The following is a 24,269-nucleotide window of genomic DNA, read 5'->3' as shown; positions in this document are numbered from 1 at the left end:
GAACAGTGCAGAAATCCTGTGAGCTATATCAGTGGCCCACATGAAGTTGGGCAATGGACAGACAGAGCCCTTGCCACTTCTCCATGAACCTCTGCCAAAACCTACAAGGTCTGGGTACTTGGTAGACTCCTAGGATTAGTAGACTCTTAGGATCAGTAGCATCAGCATCATATGGGAGCTTGCTATACATACAGGGTCTTAGCCTCCATCCAGACCCACTGAATAAGACTCTGTGATCCCCAGGTGACCCATAAGCACTTTGAAGTTTGAGAAACCTTCTTGCTTTCTGAACAGATCTCTCCTCACTCAAACTCCTTCTCTGAATTTACTTCCTATTTCCTGGATTTCCTAAGAAGCACACTGTATCAGATGCCAGTTTGAGGGTAAAAATATATCATAATGATCCACAATATCTTCCTCATTTATTTATTCATTCATTCATTCAAATAGTAATAAAGCACCTGCTATATTTCAATGTGCATTCTATTTGCATCTCTGGTCCTCCTGGCCATGACTGTGCTAGGTTCCTTCTGGCAGGATGGGAAGGATCTAGGTCCGAGTGTGTGAAATCCACATACTTGGACAGGTAGATATTGTTACATGGGCAGGAGAGAAGTTATCCTGGTGTCAGATACTGAGCTTATAGTTTCAGACACACAGGTGAGTATGGAACGCAGTCCCACCATGGAGAGGTCTATAACAAATCCAGTGTACACATCTCATGGGTGTGTGCTATCGCATTCGGCAGAGCCCACCATAGCCATACCAGACTGATGGCAACTGAGAAAAGCATTGACTGAGAGCAGGTTGTATTCATGGCAGAGCTTGGGTGTTGTCATCATGGAAGAATAGTGGGGATATGTCTGAAGCTCAAGCACAATAAGGAAGCCAGGCAACATCATGGGCCCTGGGTTGGGAACAATATGCTGTTTGGGATATGTGGCAGGGCTGTCAATTTGGAAGTAGACAGGAGTCCCTTGGGGCCCTGTGTTTTGTTCAGATGAGGGTGTGGGCACTTGGGGCACTGGCTGCTGGGTGTGGCCTGGGGTGGCTTAAATCTTCCCACTTCAATGTCCCTTCCACGACCCTGCAAGAATGGCTCTGGAGTGCAGAGGTTGAGGCAGCAGTCTGGAGCTATGTGGACTCATCTGTGAGGAGTTAATGGATCCAAGAACTGGGGCTTAGAGGCTGCGGTGGAAGCTCCCTTCACCTGGGAGTAGATGACACATGAATCCTGGGAGAAAGAGCACACAGGTGAGGGCCAGAGACCGGTGGGCCTGAGATGGGAGGGTGCACAGGGCATGGGACTCACCGTGTTCTTAAAAGGCTCTGGTTCAGAGGCCGCTGTGGAAAGAAGGGAAGCATTCAAATGTGAACTCAATTCTCCACTTGTATCCAAGCTACAAGAAGGCCCAGCCACAGCCTTCTCCATGGGGCCCGCACAGCCACTGAACCTTTTCTAAGACCCTCAGCCTCACAGCTTCCACCAGCTATCTCTGCAGCATCACTACACTCTTTGTTCCCCATGCAGAGCTCCCCCAGGGGCTCTCAAAAGGAAGAAATCAACTTTTATTTTGTTTATGCTTTGATCATAGATTAATAGTGAATATTATGGAGAGGGGCTTCCCATGTGGCTCAATGGTAAAGAAGCCACCTGCCAGCGTAGATGTGGGTTCAATCCCTGGGTCGAGAAGATCCCCTGGAGGAGGAAATGGCAACCCACTCCAGTATTCTTGCCATGAGAACCCCATGGACAGAGGAGCCTGGTGGGTTACAGACCACGGGATCACTAAGTCAGACACTGACTGAGCATGCACGCACATTATGGAGAAGCAGCTGGCTTCGAGCAGATTCCAGATCCAGACCACCTAAACTGAGCTCCAGGACAGCTGTGCCACCTCTGTGGCCTTGGATAAGTCACTCAGTATCTCCTGCTTTAGTTGTCTCATCTGTATGATGGGAATAATAATATCTATCTATAGGGTTGTGTGTCCATGTGATTTCTAATATCTGTTATACATTGAGCAATTCCAATGTGAGGGTACAATTCTGAAGGCTATTAACAAACAAACTATAAATATGTATGTATATTTTTAAGGCATATACAATTTAACATTTATTTATAGTACTCAGAACTGTACCAGGCACATAAGAACTGCTCAACACATGTTGATATGATACTAGAAGTTGCTAGTATTATTACTATATTTTCTTAAAGCTGGAAGGAAATATGGCATTCATCAAGCAGGACTTTGTCTTTTAGCTTGGAGTGAATTCTAAGGCTCCCTGGAACTGTCCTGAGAAGCAGGGCTTGGCCCAACACTTGGATTCTGGAGACAAACTGTTCTGTGACTTCAGGCTGGTCATTTAAGGTCTCTTTGCCTCCATTTCCTCATCTAAGAAGTGGGGATAATAGCAATACTCTCATCAAAGGGGATTATAAGTGTGAATAGTTCATTCATGTTAGAGGTCAAGAGGCCACTGAACCAAGAATAGAACAAAAAAAACAGTTCATTTGTCATTTGATTTTATATAAGAGGGATCAAAAAAAGGGGGGGGGCAGAATAGCTAAAATCACGTGGCAGATTTTTTCAGAATAGAATTAGAACAGCCCCAAAAGTTGTTCTTTCCTTTGGCTGCAGGCAGAAGCCAGGCTGGGATTGTTCACTGCAGACCATCTACCAGGGGGGAGAAATAATGATGCAGCCAGACAACCAGCATAGACTCATCATAAAAGGTGCTCAGATTCTGTTGCTGCTATAGCATCTCTACATCTGCTTCCTCATCTGGTCCTTACAATAACCCTATGAGAGAGTGTGTTTAGCTGAATAATGTCTCCCACAAAGATGTCCATGTCCTGACCCCTAGAACCTGTGAATATGTGACTCTAGATGGTGAAAGGGATTTTTGCACATGTGATTAAGATTAAGGACCTTGAAATGGAGGGATTTTCCTAGATTACCCAGGTGGGACTTTAAGGAGAACTTTAAAATCTGAGAACCTTTCCTAGCTGTGATCAGAGGCAGCACTGACTATTGAAGGAATGGTTAGATAGATGCCACATTGCTGCTTTAAGGACAGAGGGATGGGACCATGAGCCATGGAAAGGGGTATCCTTTAGAAGCTGGAAAAGGCAAGGAAATATATTCTTCCCTGGAGCTTCCAGGAAGGAACTCTGTGGACACTTATTTTGGTCCAGTGAGACCTGAGTTAGATGTCTGATTTACAGCACAGTAAGATAATTAACTAGTATTGTTTAAGCCCTTGTGGTTGTTTGCCACAGCAGCAGTAAAAAAAAGATACAGGCATTAAAGACAGTCCTGTCTCATTTCACAGACAGGACATGGAAGCTCTGAGGGATTAAGTGACTGCCCAGGGCAATGGATTCATTACTCAGATGATGCTGAGGCCATCGATAGAGAATGGAGAAAGCAGTTCTGCACAATAAGCTTGAGTTAATCCCAGTAATATAGCTGGGCATAACTCAAGAAGTCCAGTGACCCAGAACAAGGGGCACATCTATGTCTGGTTGGCCCAGACCCACTGAAGGGGTGGAGACTGAGCCACACACAGCAATCAACCACCAAAATCAAGGGTCCTTGGGTCTTACCTGTGAGTTTGTTCTCCTTCTTCACACTCCAGACTTCCGAGTACACCACCTCTCCTCTGTTAGGATTTACTTGGAGAGAAGTTGACACTTGAGAGGATTCTAAGATTCTTGCCCCCTTGTCTTGCTACTTCTTTGTCCCCCAGTCATAGCTTATTCTCTAGAGGGAGCAGAGCCCTCTGAGCCTCTGCACTGTCCCTTCCTCATTTCCTGTCCCACCCCTTCCCAGACCAACCCTGGGGTCCCTGCCGAAATGGAGGGTCTTCAGTACTCACCATTGCTGTATACTGGTTGCAGTTCTATCCAGCCTGGTACATTGTGGTAGGTGGACTCTTGGGGATCTGGGGCTGAAGGATTCCTATGAAACAGAAACATTGATGTTTCCCAGAAATCCTGAAAAAGTAGATCTAAGGATCATTCCCTGTTAACAAGTCTTTATCACAGGATAGTTGCCAAGCCTGGAAACATAGATGAGTGTATAATAAATACTCTATTGTTAGAGATGATTAAATTATAAATCATAATATTAATCCAGACTTTATGGTATGTATCTGGTATGTACTAAGCACTGTGCTAGTACCTATAACAATATTAAGTTGATTCTGTATTTTTCTCTATTTTATAGATGGAAAAAAAATGGAGGTTCTAACAGATGATCTGCTGAAGACTATGTAACTAGAAAAGGAAAGAACCAAGATTCAAACCTGGCTCCAAAGTCTGTACTTTCAGAAATATTGGTATCTCAGAGAAATCCATAATCAGAAAGGCTCAGAGGAACTCGGGATGGTTTGGATGTTGCTACTATGAGCTTGCCAAGGAATAGTTGTGGTGTGGCTCCTAAAGTCAACCTTGGGAATCCAAGATGGCAGCCCCTTCTTCACAGGCCCCACCTCCTATTAGCAGAGAGGTGTCTCTGGATGGCCAAGTTGTGTGACTTCATCTTCTTGGCTGTCATCACAACAGATATTGGTTAGGCTGGGCTGGCCATGACCTAATCAGAGCTTTCCAGGCTTATTAACCTTAGAGCATGTTAGGAAATAGATGGGTTCTGTGCTCATGGTGATCACTCATACAAACTAGGCAACAGTGGACCAAGGACGTAAGTTTATAAATAAAAAGCAATCACTTGCTGAAAGGGAAAAAAAATGGAGAAGGAAATGGCAGTATTCTTGCCTGGAGAAGTCCATGGACAGAGGAGCCTGGAGGGTTACAGTCCATGGGGTTGCAAAGAGTCAGACGCAACTGAGCATACAGGCATGAAAGAAAAAAAGGCCTGTTTAGCTAAGTTGGTGGGTGAGAAAGTCCAGGGAATTGCCTTGAGATAACCCAAGGGAGGTGGCAACATGGAACTGGTATAACCCATCTCAGTGACATGAAGCAGTGACTGTGCTCTCAGCAGTGAAAGTGAAAGTGTTAGTCCCTCAGTCATGTCCCACTCTTTAAGACCCCATGGACTGTAGCATGCCAGGCTCCTCTGTCCTTGGAATTCTCCAGGCAAGAATACTGGAGTGGGTAGCTATATCCTTCTCCCAGGGATCTTCCCAACCCAGGGATCAAATCCAGGTCTCTCACATTGAGAGCAGATTCTTTACCATCTGAGCCACCAGGGAATCCCCGTTCTTAGCAGTAGCCAGATTCAATTTCATTTTTATACCCAGTGGCATTTCATTAACCATATGGGAATACAGCCAGGCCTTACCTGGAGGAGTCAACTGTAGGCTTTCCTCCTGAAAGGAAAGCAGAGAAGCATTGAGTCCAGGAAAAGGAAGACTTCACAAGTCTTCCTGTGAGCAGAGCTCATAGGAAGCTCATCTAGAACCTTCCAGAAGTCACTGTCACTAAAATGTGAACCATGCTTTGATATTCACAATGGAGGTAGCAGATTGGGCAAAAACTACGGATCCTGGCTTCCAGAAGTTTATAGTTATAATGCAAAAGGGTAGCCCACAATCCATAATTGTTTAACCTGGAGTTTGTGAAGAACAATGCTCAATAGCTGGATTGGGAAAAGAGACTTATCTACTATGAAAGTACAATACATTTACAAAATTAATAAGTTATCAAAATTTCATTTGATTTCTGTTCTTGCTCCCATTTCTCAGAGTTTTTCTTCTTCTATTCCTGTTCCTAGGGAGTCTTTCAAGGGTAGCAAGGGAGATACACTGCAATTTGTCACGTTGGATAAACTACATCTTGTAAAAGCAACTTCCACCCAAAAGGGCTGTTTTGGCAACTTGGCATTTGAAGAAGACAAATTCTGGAGGATCTAGAGGGGAAGGTAGGAGATGTGGAATTGTGCAGAAAGGAACTGTTGAGAGCTTGGGGGTGGTTCCAAAGGCAGCATGAGCCTAAAGGAACAGAGATGGGAAGGACAGGGACTCAAGCAAAGGTTAGCCAGGGAGTCACCCACCTGCTTTTCTCAGGAGCCAGCAGTAGAACAGCAGTGCCACGGCAGCAATGGCCATCATGCTGAGCAGCCCCCCGGTGACACTGGTGGCAATAAGGCTGTTTTTGCTCCCTGTCAGTCCTGAGGGGGAGACCCCAGGCATGAGCCAGAGGGAGAGGCTTGTGGTCTTGAACTGCCTGACCCCTGAAGCTGATGCCTGGGAGAGAGGATGAACCAAGGGGAGCAGGACTCTTGAGATTAAGCAGGTATAGATGTGGCCCAGGAAATGGCTCTTCTCTTTGTGGGGAAGACTATATCTGTGGCTGATGCAAGGGTTGAGGGTCAGGATGGATGATACTAACTGATGAACATTAAATTCAATGGTCCTCTTTGGCTTTCCTTTCCCATCCAAATTACATGCTCTCAGAAACACTTCTGAAATTAACAACTTGGAATGCTTCCTGCTTTGTGTACCTGTTCCTGAGAGGCACCACCCTGGTCAAGTATTGAGAGGGCACTCAGAGCATCCTTGGAGGACATTTTTTGTCCTCCATGCCCTGGGGCCTGGGCATGGAAAACTTACCCATGACCGAAAGTGTCACTGCCTCACTGCGCTGGGGACCCAGGCCATTGTCGGCCTCACAGGAGTAGGTCCCAGAATGATCTGCAGTCAGCGAGAGGTTTAAGGACACTCCTTGTCCAGAGTGAGATGTGCTGGTCTCCAGGGTGATGTTATTGTGATAAAACCAGTACAGGATCGGGGTAGAGCCTCTCTGAGCCTCACAGCGAAGTTCTAATATATCACCCACCACAACCTGGGCCCTGGCGGTCCTCAGGGTGAGGACAGGGCGAGACACTGGAACTGGGGGAAAACAAAAAGTCAACAGAAGGTCCTATTGCCAACATATTTATAAAGGAACAAAAAATAATGTAAACAAATAACAAAAGTCAGTTCACAACCTAGGAAAATGGGTTGAAAACATGTATGACAGACAAAGCTAGTGACCTGAATCCACGAACAGCTTTTAATGCACAAGAATATCCAACAGGAAAGTGTGAAAAGGCTATGAGCCACTAGAAACTTCAAATAGCCAATAAATATATAAAAATATTATCTTCCTCATTATTTATTAACTGTTTACACACAAAATACCCATCAGATTGGCAAAGGTTAATACAGGCAGATAATTATGATGGAGTTGTGGATTAACAGCACCTTGATAGGCTCTTGGTGGGAACGCATATTTGAGACACTTTCTTGAATGGAGATTTGGCAGTATTGACCAAATTGAAAATGCACTTAAATTTTGACCCAGCAAATCTACTTATAAGACTATTTTCTTTAGGGCTACTAACATGACTAACATGGGAGAACAAGATGGCAGAGGAGTTGGTGGACATGGAGTACATCTCTCCCCATGGATACATCAGGAATGCACCTTCAGACACAGAAGTGCACGCAGAACACCAGCTGCGAGACGACAGAAATACATGACCAGCGGAAAAGAATATATAGACCCATGCAAAACTCGGTAGGATGAAGGAACTAGGGGGGAAAACAGAAGTGTTACTAGGACTGGACCTACCCTCCTAGGTGGGGGAACTGAAACAGGGGTCCGGTCCCCACATTGGGGCAATGTCTGAGTCGGAGGAGAAACATTTAAGGTTGAGAGGGAAACAGCTCATCTGCGGCAGCCTAAATGGAATGAGAACCAGAGAGTCCTTGCCACAGCCATATATACCCTGGACAGGGACACAGGTCCCCTGGAAGGTTCAGTAGCTGGGAGCTGAAGTGTAGGGATTGTGGAGCAATCCCAGGGTGAGGGCTGCTGTTGACTGTGGAGAAACAGATTGAGGGGATATGAAGGAGGAGATTGTGGTGGGAAATGTGGAGGAAAGCCGGACAGCCATGGAAGCAAGGCGATACTGCTGAGTCACACTTAGGGGGTGGAGTCATCACCATACCCTTTCTCTCCCTACATGCCAGCATCTGCAGCTAAACAATAGAGAGGCTGGCCCATCAAATGCCTGATGAACTGAGGACCCCACCCAGGGTGCCCCTTAAAATGCCTGATATGCTGATCTACAGAGTAGGAACCCAGTCAAGGGGGGCCCTCTATGTGTCAGACACACCAAACAACAGAGAAGGACCCCAGGCAAGGGAGCCCTCTAAGTGCCAGAACAGGTGGAGCTATGGAGAAAAACTAGTCAAAGAGGCTTTTTGATCGCCAGCTACAAGAGGCTTGAAGAAAGACTCTGATAGGGCCATAACTCCTGTGGTTATGTGCCTCCTGTGGAGGCAGTCCATGTCCTGGACTTGTCCACACCAAGTGTGCCACCAGGGTCCCCACAAGTCAAGCAGCTGCACCACCTTCACACTCAACCCTCACTGGGGCAGAGCTGCCATAGGCAAAAAAAAAAAAAAAAATCTTGCATCTATGCACTCAGGGTTGCTTCAGTTGTGTCTAATTCTTCTCTGTCAGGGGGGATCTCCAGGCAAGAATACTGGAGCGTATTGGCCAATACTGGTTGCCATACCCTTTTAGAGCACTATATTTCCTGCTGCCATAGCCTCCAACTCCCCTGAGTACCTGGTGCTGCCAGAACCCCTGAGACCCAAGCAGCTGCACCACCTCCACATCTAGCCCTCACTGAGGCAGGCCCAAGTCCTCCAGGGCAGCCTCAGGAACAAACCCCAGTGGACAATCCACATCAGACGTGGAAATAAAGCCACAATTGAAACCCAGGGGCAGTGTGGCTAAGGAAGAAGACCCAAAACCTTCCCACCAGCTGTACAAGCTGCAGATTAAATCTATATGATCAACTAGGCAGACTATGTGTCTATGGAATATATAAAAGGACATTGAGAGCTCCCACAAAAGAAAACGCACTAGTTCTGATAGGTGGACATTGGAGGCAAGAACACACAGGAGTAAGACCAGATTAGAATCTGAGTTGCCTCCACAGCAGGTCCAGAGATCAGCACAGTGTTAGAGGGCTTCCTAGGGAGGTGAGAAGAAAAAGATCTACAAAATCAACCCCAAACAATTAAGAAAATGGCAATAGGTACATATATATCAATAATTACTTTAAGTGTTAATGGATTAAATGCTCCCACCAAAAGACACAGACTGGCTGAATGGATAAAAAAACAAGACCTATATATATGCTGTCTACAAGAAACCCACTTCAGACCTAAAGACACTTACAGACTGAAAGTGAGAAGATGGAAAAATATATTCCATGCAAATGGGAAGCAAAAGAAAGCTGGAGTAGCAATCCTCATATCAGACAAAATAGACTTTAAGATAAAGAAGATTATAGGAGATAAGGAAGGACACTACTTAATGATCAAGGGATCAATCCAAGAGGGAGACATAACAATTGTAAATATCTGTGTACCCAATATAGGAGCACCTCAATACATAAGACAAACGCTAACATACATAAAAGGAGAAATTGACAGTAACACAATAATGCTAGGAGATTTTAACACGCCACTCACACCAATGGACAGATCATCAAAACAGAAAATTAATAAGGAAACACAAGTCTTAAATGATACATTAGATGAGATGGGTCTCATTGATGTCTACAGCACATTCCATCCAAATGCAGAAGAATACACATTCTTCTCAAGTACACATGGAACATTCTCCAGAATAGACCACATATTGGGTCACAAATCAAACTTCAGTAAATTTAAGAAAATTGAAGTCATATCAAGTATCTTCTCTGACCACAACACTATGAGACTAGGTCTCAATTACAAGAAAAAACTGTAAAAACACAAACACATGGAGATTAAACAATAAATTTCTAAATAACCAACAGGTTACTGAAGAAACCAAAAGGGAAATAAAAAAATTTATAGAAATAAATGACAATGAAAACACAACAACTCAAAACCTATGGGATGCAGCAAAAGCCGTTCTAAGAGGGAAGTTTATAGCAATACAATCCTACCTCAAAAAATAAGAAAAACATCAAATAGACAACCTAACTTTACACCTAAAACAACTGGAAAGTGAAGAACAAAGAAACCCCAAATTAGTAGAAGGAAAGAAATCATAAAGATCTGAGCAGAAATAAATGAAAAAGAAATGAAAGAAACAGTAGTAAAGATTCATAAAACTAAAAGCTGGTTCTTTGAGAAGATAAACAAAATTGACAAAACTTTAGCCACACTCATCAAGAAAAAAGAGAGAAGAATCAAATCAACAAAATTAGAAATGAAAAAATTGAAGTTACAACAGAGAAGGCAGAAATACAAAGGATTATAAGAGACAATTATGAACAGTCATATGGCAGTAAAATGGATAGCCTGGGAGAAATGGACAGATTCTTAGAAAAGTTCAATCTTCCAAGACTGAGCCAGGAAGAAATAGAAATTATGAACAACCCAATTACAAGCATTGAAATTGAAGCTGTGATCTAAAATCTCCCAAAAGCCCAGGACCAGATGGCTTCACAGGAGAATTCTATCAAACGTTTAGAAAAGAGCTAATGCCTATCCTTCTAAAACTCTTTCAAAATCTTGCAGAGGAAGGAACACTTCCAAACTCACTCTACAAGACCACCCTCACCCTGATACCAAAACCAGACAAAGACAACACAAAAAAAGAAAACTGCAGGTGAATATAACTGATGAACATAGATGCAAAACTCCTCAACAAAATTTTAGCAAATAAAATTCAGGAACACATCAAAAAGCTCATACACCATAATCAAGTTGGATTTATTCCAGGGATGCAAGGATTCTTCAATATATGGAAATCAATCAATGTGATATACCATATTAACAAATTGAAAAATAAAAACCATATGATAATCTCAATAGAGGTAGAAAAAGCCTTTGACAAAATTCAGCACCTGTTTATACTTAAAATTCTTCAAAAAACTGGCATAGAAAAAAATCTACCTCAGTTAAGGCCAAATATGATAAGCCTACAGCAAACATTACTCTCAATGGTGAAAAACTGAAAGCATTCTCCCTATATCAGGAACAAGACAAGAGTGTTCACTTTCACCACTATTATTCAACATAGTTCTGGAAGTCCTAGCTACAGCAATCATATAAGAACAAGAAATAAAAGGAATCTAGATCAGAAAAAAAGAAGTAAAGCTCTCACTGTTTGCAGATGACATGGTACTGTACATAGAAAACCCTAAGGATAGTATCAGAAAATTATTAGAGCTAATCAGTAAATTTCACAAAGTTTTAGGATACAAAATCAATACACAGAAATCACTTGAGTTTCTATATGCTAACAATGAAAACTCAGAAAGAGAATTTAAGGAATCAATCCCATTCAGCACTGCAACAAAAAAGAATTAAATGTCTAGGAATAAACTTACCTAAGGAGACAAAACAACTGTACACAGAAAATTATAAGACACTAATGAAAGAAATCAAATATGGCATAAATAGATGGAGAGATATTCCATGTACCTGGGTAGGAAGAATCAATATTGTGAAAATGACTATACTGCCAAACGCAATCTATAGACTCAATACGATCCCTATTAAATTACCAATGGCATTTTTCACAGAACTAGAACAAAAAAATTCACAATTTAAATGGAAACACAAAAGACCCCAAATAGTCAAAACAGTCTTGAGAAAGAAGAATGTAGCTGATGGAATCAACCTTCCTGACTTCAGATTATACTACAAAGCTACAGTCGTCAAGATAATATGATACTGACACAAACAAAAATATAGACTAATGGAACCCATAGGTGCATGGGTTTATTTCTAGGCTTTCTATCTAGAAATAAACCCATGCACCTACGGGTACCTTATTTTTGACAAAGGAGGCAAGAATATACAATGGGGCAAAGACAGCCTCTTCAATAAATGGTGCTGGGAAAACTGGACAGCTACATGTAAAAGAATGAAATGAGAACACTTCCTAACACCACACACAGAGATAAACTCAAAATGGATTACAGACCTAAGTGTAAGACCAGAAACTATAAAACTCTTAGAGAAAAACATAGGCAGAACACTCGGTGACATGAATCAAAGCAAGATCCTCTATGACCCACCTCCTAGAGTAATGGAAATGAAAATAAAAGTAAACAAGTGAGACCTGATTAAACTTAAAAGTTTTGCACAGCAAAGGAAACTATAAGCAAGGTGAAAAGACAACCTTCAGAATGGGAGAAAATAATGGCAAATGAAGCAACTGACAAAGGATTAATTTTCAAAATATACAAGCAGTTCATAAAACTCAATACCAGAAAAACAACCAACCCAATTAAAAAGTGGGAAAAGGACCTAAACAGACTTTTCTCCAAAGACATACAGATGGCTAACAAACACATGAAAAGATGTTTAGTATTGCTCACTATTAGAGAAATGCAAATCAAAACTACAATGAGATATCACCTCACACTGGTCAGAATGGCTGTCCTCCAAAAGTCTCCAAACAATAAATGCTGGAGAGGCTGTGGAGAAAAGGGAATGCTCTTGCACTGTTGGTGGGAATGTAAATTGATACAGCCACTATGGAAGACGGTATGGAGATTCCTTTAAAAAATTAGGAATAAAACCACCATCAGTTCAGTTCAGTTCAGTCACTCAGACGTGTCCGTCTCTTTGCGACCCCATGAATCGCAGCATGCCAGGCCTCCCTGTCCATCACCAACTTCCAGAGGTCACTCAGACTCATATCCATCGAGTCAGTGATACCATCCAGCCATCTCATCCTCTGTCGTCCCCTTCTCCTCCTGCCCCCAATCCCTCCCAGCACCTGACTCTTTTCCAATGAGTCAATTCTTCGCATGAGGTGGCCAAAGTATTGGAGTTTCAACTTTATTATCATTCCTTCCAAAGAAATCCCAGGGCTGATCTCCTTCAGAATGGACTGGTTGGATCTCCTTGCAGTCCAAGGGACTCTCAAGAGTCTTCTCCAACACCACAGTCCAAAATCATCAATTCTTTGGTGTTCAGCTTTCTTCACAGACTAACTCTCATATCCATACATGACCACTGGAGAAACCATAGCCTTGATTAGACGGACCTTTGTTGGCAAAGTAATGTCTCTGCTTTTGAATATGCTATCTAGGTTAGTCATAACTTTCCTTCCAAGGAGTAAGCGTCTTTTAATTTCATGGCTGCAGTCACCATCTGCAGTGATTTTGGAGCCCCCCAAAATAAAGTCTGACACTGTTTCCACTGTTTCCCCATCTATTTCCCATGAAGTGATGGGACCGGATGCCATGATCTTAGTTTTCTGAATGTTGAGTTTTAAGCCAACTTTTTCACTCTCCTCTTTCACCTTCATCAAGAGGCCTTTTAGTTCCTCTTCACTTTCTGCCATAGGGTGGTGTCATCTGCATATCTGAGGTTATTGAGATTTCTCCCAGCAATCTTGATTCCAGCTTGTGCTTCTTCCAGCCCAGCGTTTCTCATGATGTACTCTGCATAGAAGTTAAATAAGCAGGGTAACAATATACAGCCTTGACATACTCCTTTTCCTATTTGGAACCAGTCTGTTGTTCCATGTCCAGTTCTAACTGTTGCTTCCTGACCTGCATATAGGTTTCTCAAGAGGCAGGTCAGGTGGTCTGGTATTTCCATCTCTTTCAGAATTTTCCACAGTTTGTTGTGATCCACACAGTCAAAGGCTTTGGCATAGTCAATAAAGCAGAAATAGATGTTTTTCTGGAACTCTCTTGCTTTTTCTATGATCCAGAGGATGTTGGCAATTTGATCTCTAATTCCTCTGCCTTTTCTAAAACCAGCTTGAACATCAGGAAGTTCACGATTCACGTATTGCTGAAGCCTGGCTTGGAGAATTTTAAGCATTTCTTTACTAGCATGTGAGATGAGTGCAATTGTGTGGTAGTTTGAGCATTCTTTGGCATTGCCTTTCTTTGGGATTGGAATGAAAACTGACCTTTTCCAGTCCTGTGGCCACTGCTGAGTTTTCCAAATTTGCTGGCATATTGAGTGCAGCACTTTCACAGCATCATCTTTCAGGATTTGAAAGAGCTCAACTGGAATTCCAGCACCTCTACTATCTTTGTTCGTAGTGATGCTTTCTAAGGCCCACTTGACTTCACATTCCAGGATATCTGGCTCTAGGTCAGTGATCACACCATTGTGATTATCTGGGTCATGATGATCTTTTTTGTACAGTTCTTTTGTGTATTCTTGCCACGTCTTCTTAATATCTTCTGCTTCTGTTTGGTCCATACCATTTCTGTCCTTTATTGAGCTCATCTTTGCATGAAATGTTCCCTTGGTATCTCTAATTTTCTTGAAGAGATCTCTAGTCTTTCCCATTCTGTTGTTTTCCTCTATTTCTTTGCATTGATTGCTGAGGAAGGCTTTCTGATCTCTTCTTGCTATTCTTTAGAACTCTGCATTCAGATGTTTATATCTTTCCTTTTCTCCTTTGCTTTTGGTTTCTTTTCTTTTCACAGCTATTTGTAAGGCCTCCCCAGACAGCCATTTTGCTTTTTTGCATTTCTTTTCCATGCGCGGGCGCAGGAGGGCCTAGAGGAGCTATTCTACTTTCAAGATCAGAAGGGGCAGCAGTGAGGAGATACCCCTCTTCCAACGTAAGGAGCAGTGGCTGCGCTTTGCTGGAGCAGCCATGAAGAGATACCCCACATCCAAGGTAAGAGAAACCCAAGTAAAACCATCATATGACCTAACAATCCCACTCCTAGGCATATACTCTGAGGAAATCAAAATTGAAAAAGACACATGTATCCCATTGTTCATTGAAGCACTATTTACAATAGCTAGAACATGGAAGCAACCTAGATGTCCATGAACAGATGAATGGATAAAGAAGTTGTGGTACATATACACAATGGAATATTAGTCATAAAAAAGAATGCATTTGAGTCATTTCTAATGAGGTGGATGAACCTAGAACCTATTATACAGAGTGAAGTAAGTCAGAGAAAGATAAATACCGTATTCTAATGCCTATATACATAATCTAGAAAAATGTTACTGAGGAATTTATTTACAGAGCAGCAATGGAGAAACAGACATAGAGAATAGACTTATGGACATAGGGAGAGGGGAGGAGAGGGTGAGATGAATGGAAAGAATAACATGGAAACTTATATTACCATATGTAAAATAGATAGCTAACAGGAATTTGATGTATGGCTCAGGAAACTCAAACAGGGGCTTTGCATCAACCTAGAGGGGTGGGGTGGGGAGGGAGATGGGAGGGAGATTCAAAAGGGAGGGGATATATGTATACCTATGGCTGATTCATGTTGTGGTTTGACAAAAAACAACAAAATTCTGTAAAGCAATTATCCTTCAATCAATCGATAAATAAATTAAAAAAAAAAAGCATGACTAACACATCATTGTAAAATAACTATACTTCAATTTAGAGAAGGAGAGATTCCCTGGTGATGACAGTGGTTGAGAATATGTCTGCTAACACTGAGGATGTGGATTTGATCCCTGGTTGGGAAAGGTTCCACATGCCATGGGGTGAGTGAGCCCGTGCACCACAACTCCTGAAGCCTGCGTGCTCTAGAGCCTGTGCTCTGCAAAAGGACAGGTCACCACAATGAGAGCCCCCACACCGCAACTAGAGAGTATCCCCTGCTTGCTGCAACTGGAGCCCATGCACAGCAACAAAGACTCAGCACAGCCAGATATACATAAATAAACATGTAACTTTACAAAAGGATTTGCAAATATATCTGCACAAATATTTCTGTTGTAGGTTTTTTGCAATTGCTAAAAACTAGAGACAATCTAATCAACTTACTTATAAAACTTGAAAGACGCCCAAAATAAAATTTTAAGTAAAAAATGCAAGCTGCGTAACTATACATGTAGTATGATTCTACTTGTAAAATTTCTATGCCTTTATAATATATTTTAATATTTCTAGAAAAATACACCTGCAAATATTGACAGTGGTTATGTCTTGGAAGCATGTAGGTATGAAAGTGTGTCCACGCAGGTAGAAAGAGAACTTTACTTTTCATATTGTCCCTTTCGTACAATTTGATTTCTTTTTGTCATGAAGGTTCATGTATTCCTTCAAATAATAAATTATTAAAAAGTCGTGTTAAAGCATGAGATCACATCAAAGGGATGAGAGGTGTCATAATGTAGATTTACATTAAGAGTTGGATAGGCTTGTTTTTCAATGTGGCTTTACCATTGTTAACTGTGTCTGTAAGCTCATTACTTCCCCTCTCTAAACTTCAGTTTCCTCTCCTGCAAACTGAAGATAAAAAATGATCTCATTTATAACTCAGTTCTTCATCTTAAAGATTAAAGGAGATGTGTGAGGCATATTTATCCCTGGTAGTGAAAAAGGCTCAAGTGTAGAGGTTAGTTGGGAGTCAGTGAAAGAAAAACCTGGCCCAACATTTTTGGAGCAGAAAAACCTATACTTAGAATTCTTTAGTTTCCCTTTTGTATCATAGTCATAGATCAAAATGCAGTCTATGTTCTTAAAAACCTTCTTTGCATTTTTACTGAGAGTTCTTTTTTTAATCACACTCAAGAAGACTTCTTTAACTGTGCTGTTGGGAAAGTCAAGGCTCCTAAACAGTAACCACAGTAAGGACCCCAGACTTCAGTTAGAGGTTCTGTGGGCAGGAAGTACGCTGGGCTGTTACCCAGCAAAGAGTAGTACTGGAGCTCCGTTTTGGAGGCCAGGGAGAGAAGATAGTCAGTCCTTGGTTGTGATGCTGTGGGCAGGACCAACTCACTTCTGACATTGAGTGACACTGACTCACTACGCTGGACCCACAAGCCATTGTCAGCCTCACAGGAGTAGTTTCCAGAATGTTCTGTGGTCAGGGAGAGGTTGAAGGATGTTCCTCCTCCAGAGAGGCTTGAGAAGCTCCCCAGGGCGACATCCTCATGGTAAAACTGGTACCTGATGGGGGGAGAGCCTCTCTGGGTCTCACAGTGAATTTCCAGTATGTCCCCCACCACAGCCTGGACCCTGGGAGTCCTGAGGGTGAGGATAGGATGAGACACTGGAACTGAGGGAAGAAAAAGGGTTAACCATCATTTTCTATTGTATAAATGTGTTCCACCATAGAAAAGACATTTCAAACAGAAAAATATCTTTCTCAGTTTTTAATGACCTTGTGATATCACTAAGAACTGAGCTATAATTTCTTCAAATCTGAAGAAATAGTATCATTTGTGTAGTGTTATATATACATATATATATAGTGTTATATAGTTTGGAGTACTTAATCAGTTCAGTTCAGTCTCTCAGTTGTGTCCAACCCTTTGCGACCCGTGGACTGTGGCACATCAAGCTTCCCTGTCTGTCACCAACTCCTGGAGCTTACTCAAACTCATGTCCATTGAGTCAGTGAGGCCATCCAACCATCTCATCCTGTCATCCCCTTCTCCTCCGGCCTTCAATCTTGCCCAGCATCAGGGTCTTTTCCAATGAGTCAGTTATTCATATCAGGTGGCCAAAGTATTGGAGTTTCAGCCTCAGCATCAGTCCTTCCAATGAGTATTTAGAACTGATTTCCTTTTGGACTGGTTGGCTCTCCTTGAAGTCCAAGGGATTCTCAAGAATCTTCTCCAACTCCATAGTTCAACAGGATCAATTTTTCAGTGCTCAGCTTTCTTTATAGTTCAACTCTCACATCCATACATGAGTACTGGAAACACTATAACTTTGACTAGACAGACCTTTGTTGGCAAAGTAATGTCTCTGCTTTTTAATATGCTGTCTATGTTTGCCATAGTTTTTCTTCCAAGGAGCAAGTGTCTTTTAATTTCATGGCTGCAGTCACCATCTGCAGTGATCTTGGAGCCTGAAAAAATAAAGTCTCTCACGGTTTCCATTGTTTCCGCATCTATTTGCCATGAGACCAGATGCCATAATCTTAGTTTTTTGAATGTTGAGTTTTAAGCCAGCTTTTTCACTCTCCTCTTTCACTTTCATCAAGAGGCTCTTTAGTTCCTCTTCACTTTCTGCCATAAGGGTGGGGTCATCTGCATATCTAAGGTTACTGATATTTCACACTATCATAGCAAACACCCTCTTCCAACAATACAAGAGACAACTCTATACATAGACATCACCAGATGTTCAATACTGAAATCAGGTTGATTATATTCTTTGCAACCGAAGATGAAGCAGCTCTATGCAGTCAGCAGAAACAAGACCAGGAGTGGACTGTGCCTCAGATCATGAACTCCTTATTGCAAAATTCAAATTTAAATTGAAGAAAGTAAAAGAAAACCACTAGACCATTCATGTATGACCTAAATCAAATCCCTTACAATTAAACAGCAGAAGTGACAAATAGATTCAAGGGATTAGATCTGATAGACAGAGTGCCTGAAGAACTATGGATGAAGGTTCATAACATTGTACAGGAGGCAGTGATCAAAATCATCCCCAAGAAAAAGAAATGAAAAAGGCAAAATGATTGTCTGAGCAGGCCTTACAAATAGCTGAGAAAAGAAGAGAAGTGAAAGACAAAGGAGAAAAAAAAGATATATCCAGCTGAATGCAGACTTCCAAAGAATAGCAGGGAGTACTTAATACACAATCTCAAAAATGTTTGAGGAATCTGAAAATAAAGATTAAATTGAAACTCAAGTATCAGAGTAGTCAAAAGAAGTAATCAGTTCAATAGAAAATGAGAAACAAGGAAGACTGTTGTTTATATAGCCAGGGATGTAATTGAGCCTTGGCTACATCAAAAATAAGACCCAAAAGAGAATAGATATTGATCAAATTATTGGCTCACTTTTATATTTATTCATCTATCAGAAATTAATTTAGCAATTAATAAGCCTTAGGAACAGGATGGTATACTGGGGATTCAATGGTAAGAAAGACACAGGCTCTCCTCTCATGAAGACTACAATCTAGATGAGATGTTAAGGAGCAGTTAAATAAAAATACAAGTATTTTTATTTTATTGATATAAAGAATAGGATGCTATGAAATGTATAGTACTGGGGCTTGATCTAGTATGGGTTAGTCAAGGAATGCTTCCTCACAAAGTGACATTTGGATTAATCAGGTGAAGAAGGGAATGAAGACTGCACAGGTGGGTAAACTGTATGTGCAAAGGCCCTGAGATGGTAGGAAAGTTGGAGCTTTTGTGTTATTGAAACAAGGTAACAGCAGCGCTATGGGAAGCATTTGAAGAATGCCAAGAACTAGGAGGCTGAAGAGCTAGGCAGAGCTTCACAAGCCATGGTATGGATTTTGATCCTTCTTCACAGAGCAATGGGAAATCTGTAAGTGTCTCTCTACAGAGGCATGAGATGATCAAAGCTATCTTAAAAAAAAAAAAAAAAAAAAGACAATTCTGATCTCAGTGTGTAAAATAGATCGTAATGGCACAAAATTGGAGTGGAAATGTTATTAGAAGTGGAGTGGAGTAGTGGCATTGCAGTAATTGAAATGATGGTAGATATAACTATGATAGTAGCAGTAAAGATAGAAAAAAAGATTTGAGAAATATTTAGAAAAAATAAAAGCAACAGGACTTAATGATTAACTGGCTATGGAGAGCAAGGGAGAGAAACGTCAAGGAAGACTCTTGGATTTTTTGCTTTGCGTATCTGAATGAACAGAGTTATCTTTCACAGAAGTGGGGATAATTTGAAAGAGGACCAGGTCTGGGGGGAATTCCATGCATTTTAAAAGTGTTTCAGGTCATGAACTTTTAAGAGATATGGCATAAGCATGTACTCACCTGGGAGGTTTTGTAGTTAAAAGTTTAATAATGAGAAAATAGAAAGAGAAATTAAGGAAACAATTCCATTCACCATTGCAACGAAAAGAATAAAATACTTAGGAATATATCTACCTAAAGAAACTAAAGACCTATATATAGAAAACTATAAAACACTGGTGAAAGAAATCAAAGAGGACACTAATAGATGGAGAAATATACCATGTTCATGGATTCGAAGAATCAATATAGTGAAAATGAGTATACTACCCAAAGCAATTTATAGATTCAATGCAATCCCTATCAAGCTACCAACAGTATTCTTCACAGAGCTAGAACAAATAATTTCACAATTTGTATGGAAATACAAAAAACCTTGAATAGCCAAAGCTATCTTGAGAAAGAAGAATGGAACTGGAGGAATCAACTTGCCTGACTTCAGGCTCTACTATAAAGCCACAGTCATCAAGACAGTATGGTACTGGCACAAAGACAGAAATATAGATCAATGGAACAAAATAGAAGGCCCAGAGATAAATCCACACACATATGGACACCTTATCTTTGACAAAGGAGGCAAGAATATACAATGGATTAAAGACAATCTCTTTAACAAGTGCTGCTGGGAAAACTGGTCAACCACTTGTAAAAGAATGAAACTAGAACACTTTCTAACACCATACACAAAAATAAACTCAAAATGGATTAAAGATCTAAATGTAAGACCAGAAACTATAAAACTCCTAGAGAAGAACATAGGCAAAACACTCTCCGACATACATCACAGCAGGATCCTCTATGATCCACCTCCCAGAATATTGGAAATAAAAGCAAAAATAAACAAATGGGACCTAATTAAACTTAAAAGCTTCTGCACAACAAAGGAAACTATTAGCAAGGTGAAAAGACAGCCTTCAGAGTGGGAGAAAATAATAGCAAATGAAGCAACAGACAAACAACTAATCTCAAAAATATACAAGCAACTCCTACAGCTCAATTCCAGAAAAATAAACGACCCGATCAAAAAATGGGCCAAAGAACTAAATAGACATTTCTCCAAAGAAGACATACAGATGGCTAACAAACACATGAAAAGATGCTCAACATCACTCATTATCACAGAAATGCAAATCAAAACCACTATGAGGTACCATTTCACACCAGTCAGAATGGCTGCGATCCAAAAGTCTACAAGCAATAAATGCTGGAGAGGGTGTGGAGAAAAGGGAACCCTCTTACACTGTTGGTGGGAATGCAAACTAGTACAGCCACTATGGAGAACAGTGTGGAGATTCCTTAAAAAGCTGGAAATAGAACTGCCTTATGACCTAGCAATCGCACTGCTGGGCATACACACTGAGGAAACCAGAATTGAAAGAGACACGTGTACCCCAATGTTCATCGCAGCACTGTTTATAATAGCCAGGACATGGAAGCAACCTAGATGTCCATCAGCAGATGAATGGATAAGAAAGCTGTGGTACATATACACAATGGAGTATTACTCGGCCATTAAAAAGAAGATATTTGAATCAGTTCTAATGAGGTGGATGACACTGGAGCCTATTATACACAGTGAAGCAAGCCAGAAAGAAAAACACCAATACAGTATACTAATGCATATATATGGAATTTAGAAAGATAGTAACAATAACCCTGTATACGAGACAGCAAAAGAGACACTGATATATAGAACAGTCTTTTGGACTCTGTGGGAGAGGGAGAGGGTGGGGTGATTTGGGAGAATGGCATTGGAATATGTATAATATCATATATGAAACGAGTCACCAGTCCAGGTTCGATGCACAAAACTGGATGCTTGGGGCTGTTGCACTGGGACAACCCAGAGGGATGGTATGGGGAGGGAGGAGGGAGGAGGGTTCAGGATGGGGAACACATGTATACCTGTGGCAGATTCATCTTGATATATGGCAAAACCAATACAGTATTGTAAAGTTAAATAAAATTAAATAAAAAAAAAATACACCACGAAACAAAATAAGACAATGCATTCAAAAATAGCTTGTATGAAAGTTACAGCAAAATCTTCCTCTGGCAGAACGGAATCTACCTACCAGGTTCAGGAACATAACGTTTGTTTATGCCATTACTGAAAAATGGGGAGCTGTTTGCTAAGATGGGAGCCTGGAGCCTGGGTCACTCTGGTGACTCACATAGAAAATTCTTTCCTCTGTTGTACAGCAGAAACTAACCCAACATTGGAAAGCAATTATATTCCAATTTTAAAAAAAAGAAAAGAATCACTTATATAGATGACATCCCCAGGATCATCCAGAGAAAGAACATATTAATATATAAGACAAGAGGATACATGCCGGACAAAATTCTGGAACACACCAATGCTTAGTTCATCTATAAGGTGAGGAGCTAGTAAAGGAGACTGAGAGGGAATGGCAGAGAGAGATGATCCAGGAGACAGTGAAATCATTGAAGACAAGGAAGGGATGGCTTCCAGAAGAATAAAAAGATAAACAACATAGACTGTTTCTGAGAGATCAAGTAAGGTGAGGATTGGAAAATGGCCATTGGATTTAAAGCCATGGAAGTCATTAGTGACCTTTGTAAGAATAATTTTGGTATACAGTTCAGAAGAAACCAAGGCTTAATCTTAGTGGATAATAAGGAAATGGAGGCAACCTGTGCAACTGACTCTTCTTTTGGAAATTTAGTCATAAGAGAACAGTGGCTGGAGGGATGTGTACTTGGTTGCTCAGTCGTGTCCAGCTTATGGTCCCATGGACTGTAGCTTGCCAGGCTCTTCTGTACATAGAATTTCCCAGGCAAGAATGCTGGAATGGGTTGCCATTTCCTACTATAGAGGATCTCCCCTACCCAGGGACCAAACTCACCTCTTTTGTGTCTCTTGCATTAGCAGGTAAATTCTTTACCACCTGGGAAGCCCAACTGGAGACATAAATGAGATCAAATGGGTTTTTTTTTCCCCCTTAGACATGGGGGAGATATAGCATGTTAAACTAAATAGGAAGGATCCTATAGAGCAGGTGTTAAGGGACATAAGAGAGAAAGTTGTTCAAAATGTCTGAGAATGCAAGCAAGGATGGAATCTATTATAGAAATGAGATGGTGATTTTCACCTTTTATAGGAAGCAGTCTTCTATTCTGTACCTTAGGAAGAGGAAGGATAAGTTACTGGATGGATACAAAGACAAACAGGAGCCAAGGATGTGATTGTCTGGGAGGAAGTAAAGGTGCTAATGAACTGGGAGTTCTGTTGAGGTCTGAGGACAACAGTGATTAGAGGAGTTGAAGAAACAAGCAGAAGGATAGAAGGCTGTGGTCAGGTAAGTGGAGTAGTGTGTGTACGGGGGAGTGCATGAGAGTTGTGGAAAGGATGACAAGCCATGGTGTTGAGTGGGTCATCCATGTGGGGTTACAGTCATAGAAAGATGACAGAGTGTAGAGTGGAAGACTATGAGAGTGGTGTCAAGCTTGCACTGGAAGTGGGCATGACTAGGAGGCCACCCCATAATGGCCAGGTGGGAGAGAGTGCTACTGTTGAATGACAAGTAAAAGAGAATTCAGGAGAATGATGTTGAGAAGCCTTTTAGCAGGAGTTCAGGGTGAGGATCTGAGCTGCCCTGGGACAGTGGCAGGAGAGGCTAGAGCAAAATTTATGAGGCCGTGAAAGAATGAGTTGGTCTTTTTATTGATTGACAGATAGAGGAAAGCACAACTAAATCTCTTCTGAGACAAGCTGAACTTTATAATTTCTTTTAAACTTTTTTTTGCTGATCATTGTTGGCCAGGATGCAACTTGCATTTGAAAAGCCTTTATTCCTACATTAGGATACTTTGGGTCACAATGGCTGCAGTGTTGCTACCAGGAGAGGCAAAGCAAGCAAAACGAAGGCTCAAGTTCCTAAAAATGTAGAATATAGAACTCTCAGATGGAGGCTGTGTAGACAGCAGGCTAGCAATGATGTCCCACAGCAAGTGTCCCTGGGGTAACTCCAATCTCGGCTACTGGGAAAGGTGGGGGAGACGGTCAGTCTCTGGTTGTGCTGTAGTTGGGTCCACTTACCTCTGACACTGAGTGACACTGTGTAACTGCGCTGGACTCCCTGGCCATTGTTGGCCTCACAGAAGTAGTTCCCAGAATGCTCTGTCTTCAGAATGAGGTTGAAGGAAGCACCCCCTCCAGAGGCACTTGAGCTGCTCCCGAGGGTGACATCCTCATGATAAAACTGGTACAGGATCGGGGGAGAGCCTCTCTGGACCTCACAGTGAAGCTCTACCATGTCCCCTACCACAGCCTGGTCCCTGGGAGGCCTGAGTGTGAGAACAGGGCGAGATACTGGAACTGAAAGCAAAAACGAGTTAGTTGATATCAGTATCTTTTCCCATTTCCTCTATTTTTGTTTTCCAGAGGTTACCTCTGCTGATAATTTGGTGACACTTTCTAGATCTTTTCTACGTGTAAGAACACTCAGCCTTATCAACACAAATAAATGCATAAAAAACCCACATATATGCATGGGAGCACAAGACACGTACTGGTCTACAAGCTGATTTTCCCAATTAGCAAAATATCATGACCATCATTCTATGTTATTA

General features: G+C 41.5%; 1 protein-coding gene across 3 annotated transcripts in view; it reads right to left on the bottom strand.

The window, feature by feature from the left end:
* Positions 1-403: 403 nt before the first annotated feature.
* FCRL5 (Fc receptor like 5) overlaps positions 404-24,269 on the bottom strand; it is a 64,044-nt gene continuing 40,178 nt past the window's right edge. For 2 of the 3 annotated variants that reach the window (XM_027529370.1, XM_027529381.1), the window contains 8 exons: positions 23,737-24,015; positions 6,577-6,855; positions 6,018-6,134; positions 5,307-5,334; positions 3,883-3,965; positions 3,611-3,679; positions 1,313-1,344; positions 404-1,234 (listed from right to left, as the gene is read on the bottom strand). In XM_027529370.1, the coding sequence (XP_027385171.1) occupies positions 1,145-1,234; positions 1,313-1,344; positions 3,611-3,679; positions 3,883-3,965; positions 5,307-5,334; positions 6,018-6,134; positions 6,577-6,855; positions 23,737-24,015 (977 nt within the window). In that variant the 3' untranslated portion in view covers positions 404-1,144. Of the gene's footprint in view, positions 1,235-1,312; positions 1,345-3,610; positions 3,680-3,882; positions 3,966-5,306; positions 5,335-6,017; positions 6,135-6,576; positions 6,856-16,712; positions 16,992-23,736; positions 24,016-24,269 lie in introns of all 3 variants that reach the window. The other variant, XM_027529392.1, reaches the window with a different exon arrangement.

The sequence above is a fragment of the Bos indicus x Bos taurus genome, chromosome 3, assembly GCF_003369695.1.
Source record: "Bos indicus x Bos taurus breed Angus x Brahman F1 hybrid chromosome 3, Bos_hybrid_MaternalHap_v2.0, whole genome shotgun sequence".
Classification (NCBI taxonomy): domain Eukaryota; kingdom Metazoa; phylum Chordata; class Mammalia; order Artiodactyla; family Bovidae; genus Bos; species Bos indicus x Bos taurus.
The sequence above is the reverse complement of the archived record's forward strand: the minus strand, read 5'-3'. Positions and strand labels throughout refer to the sequence as shown.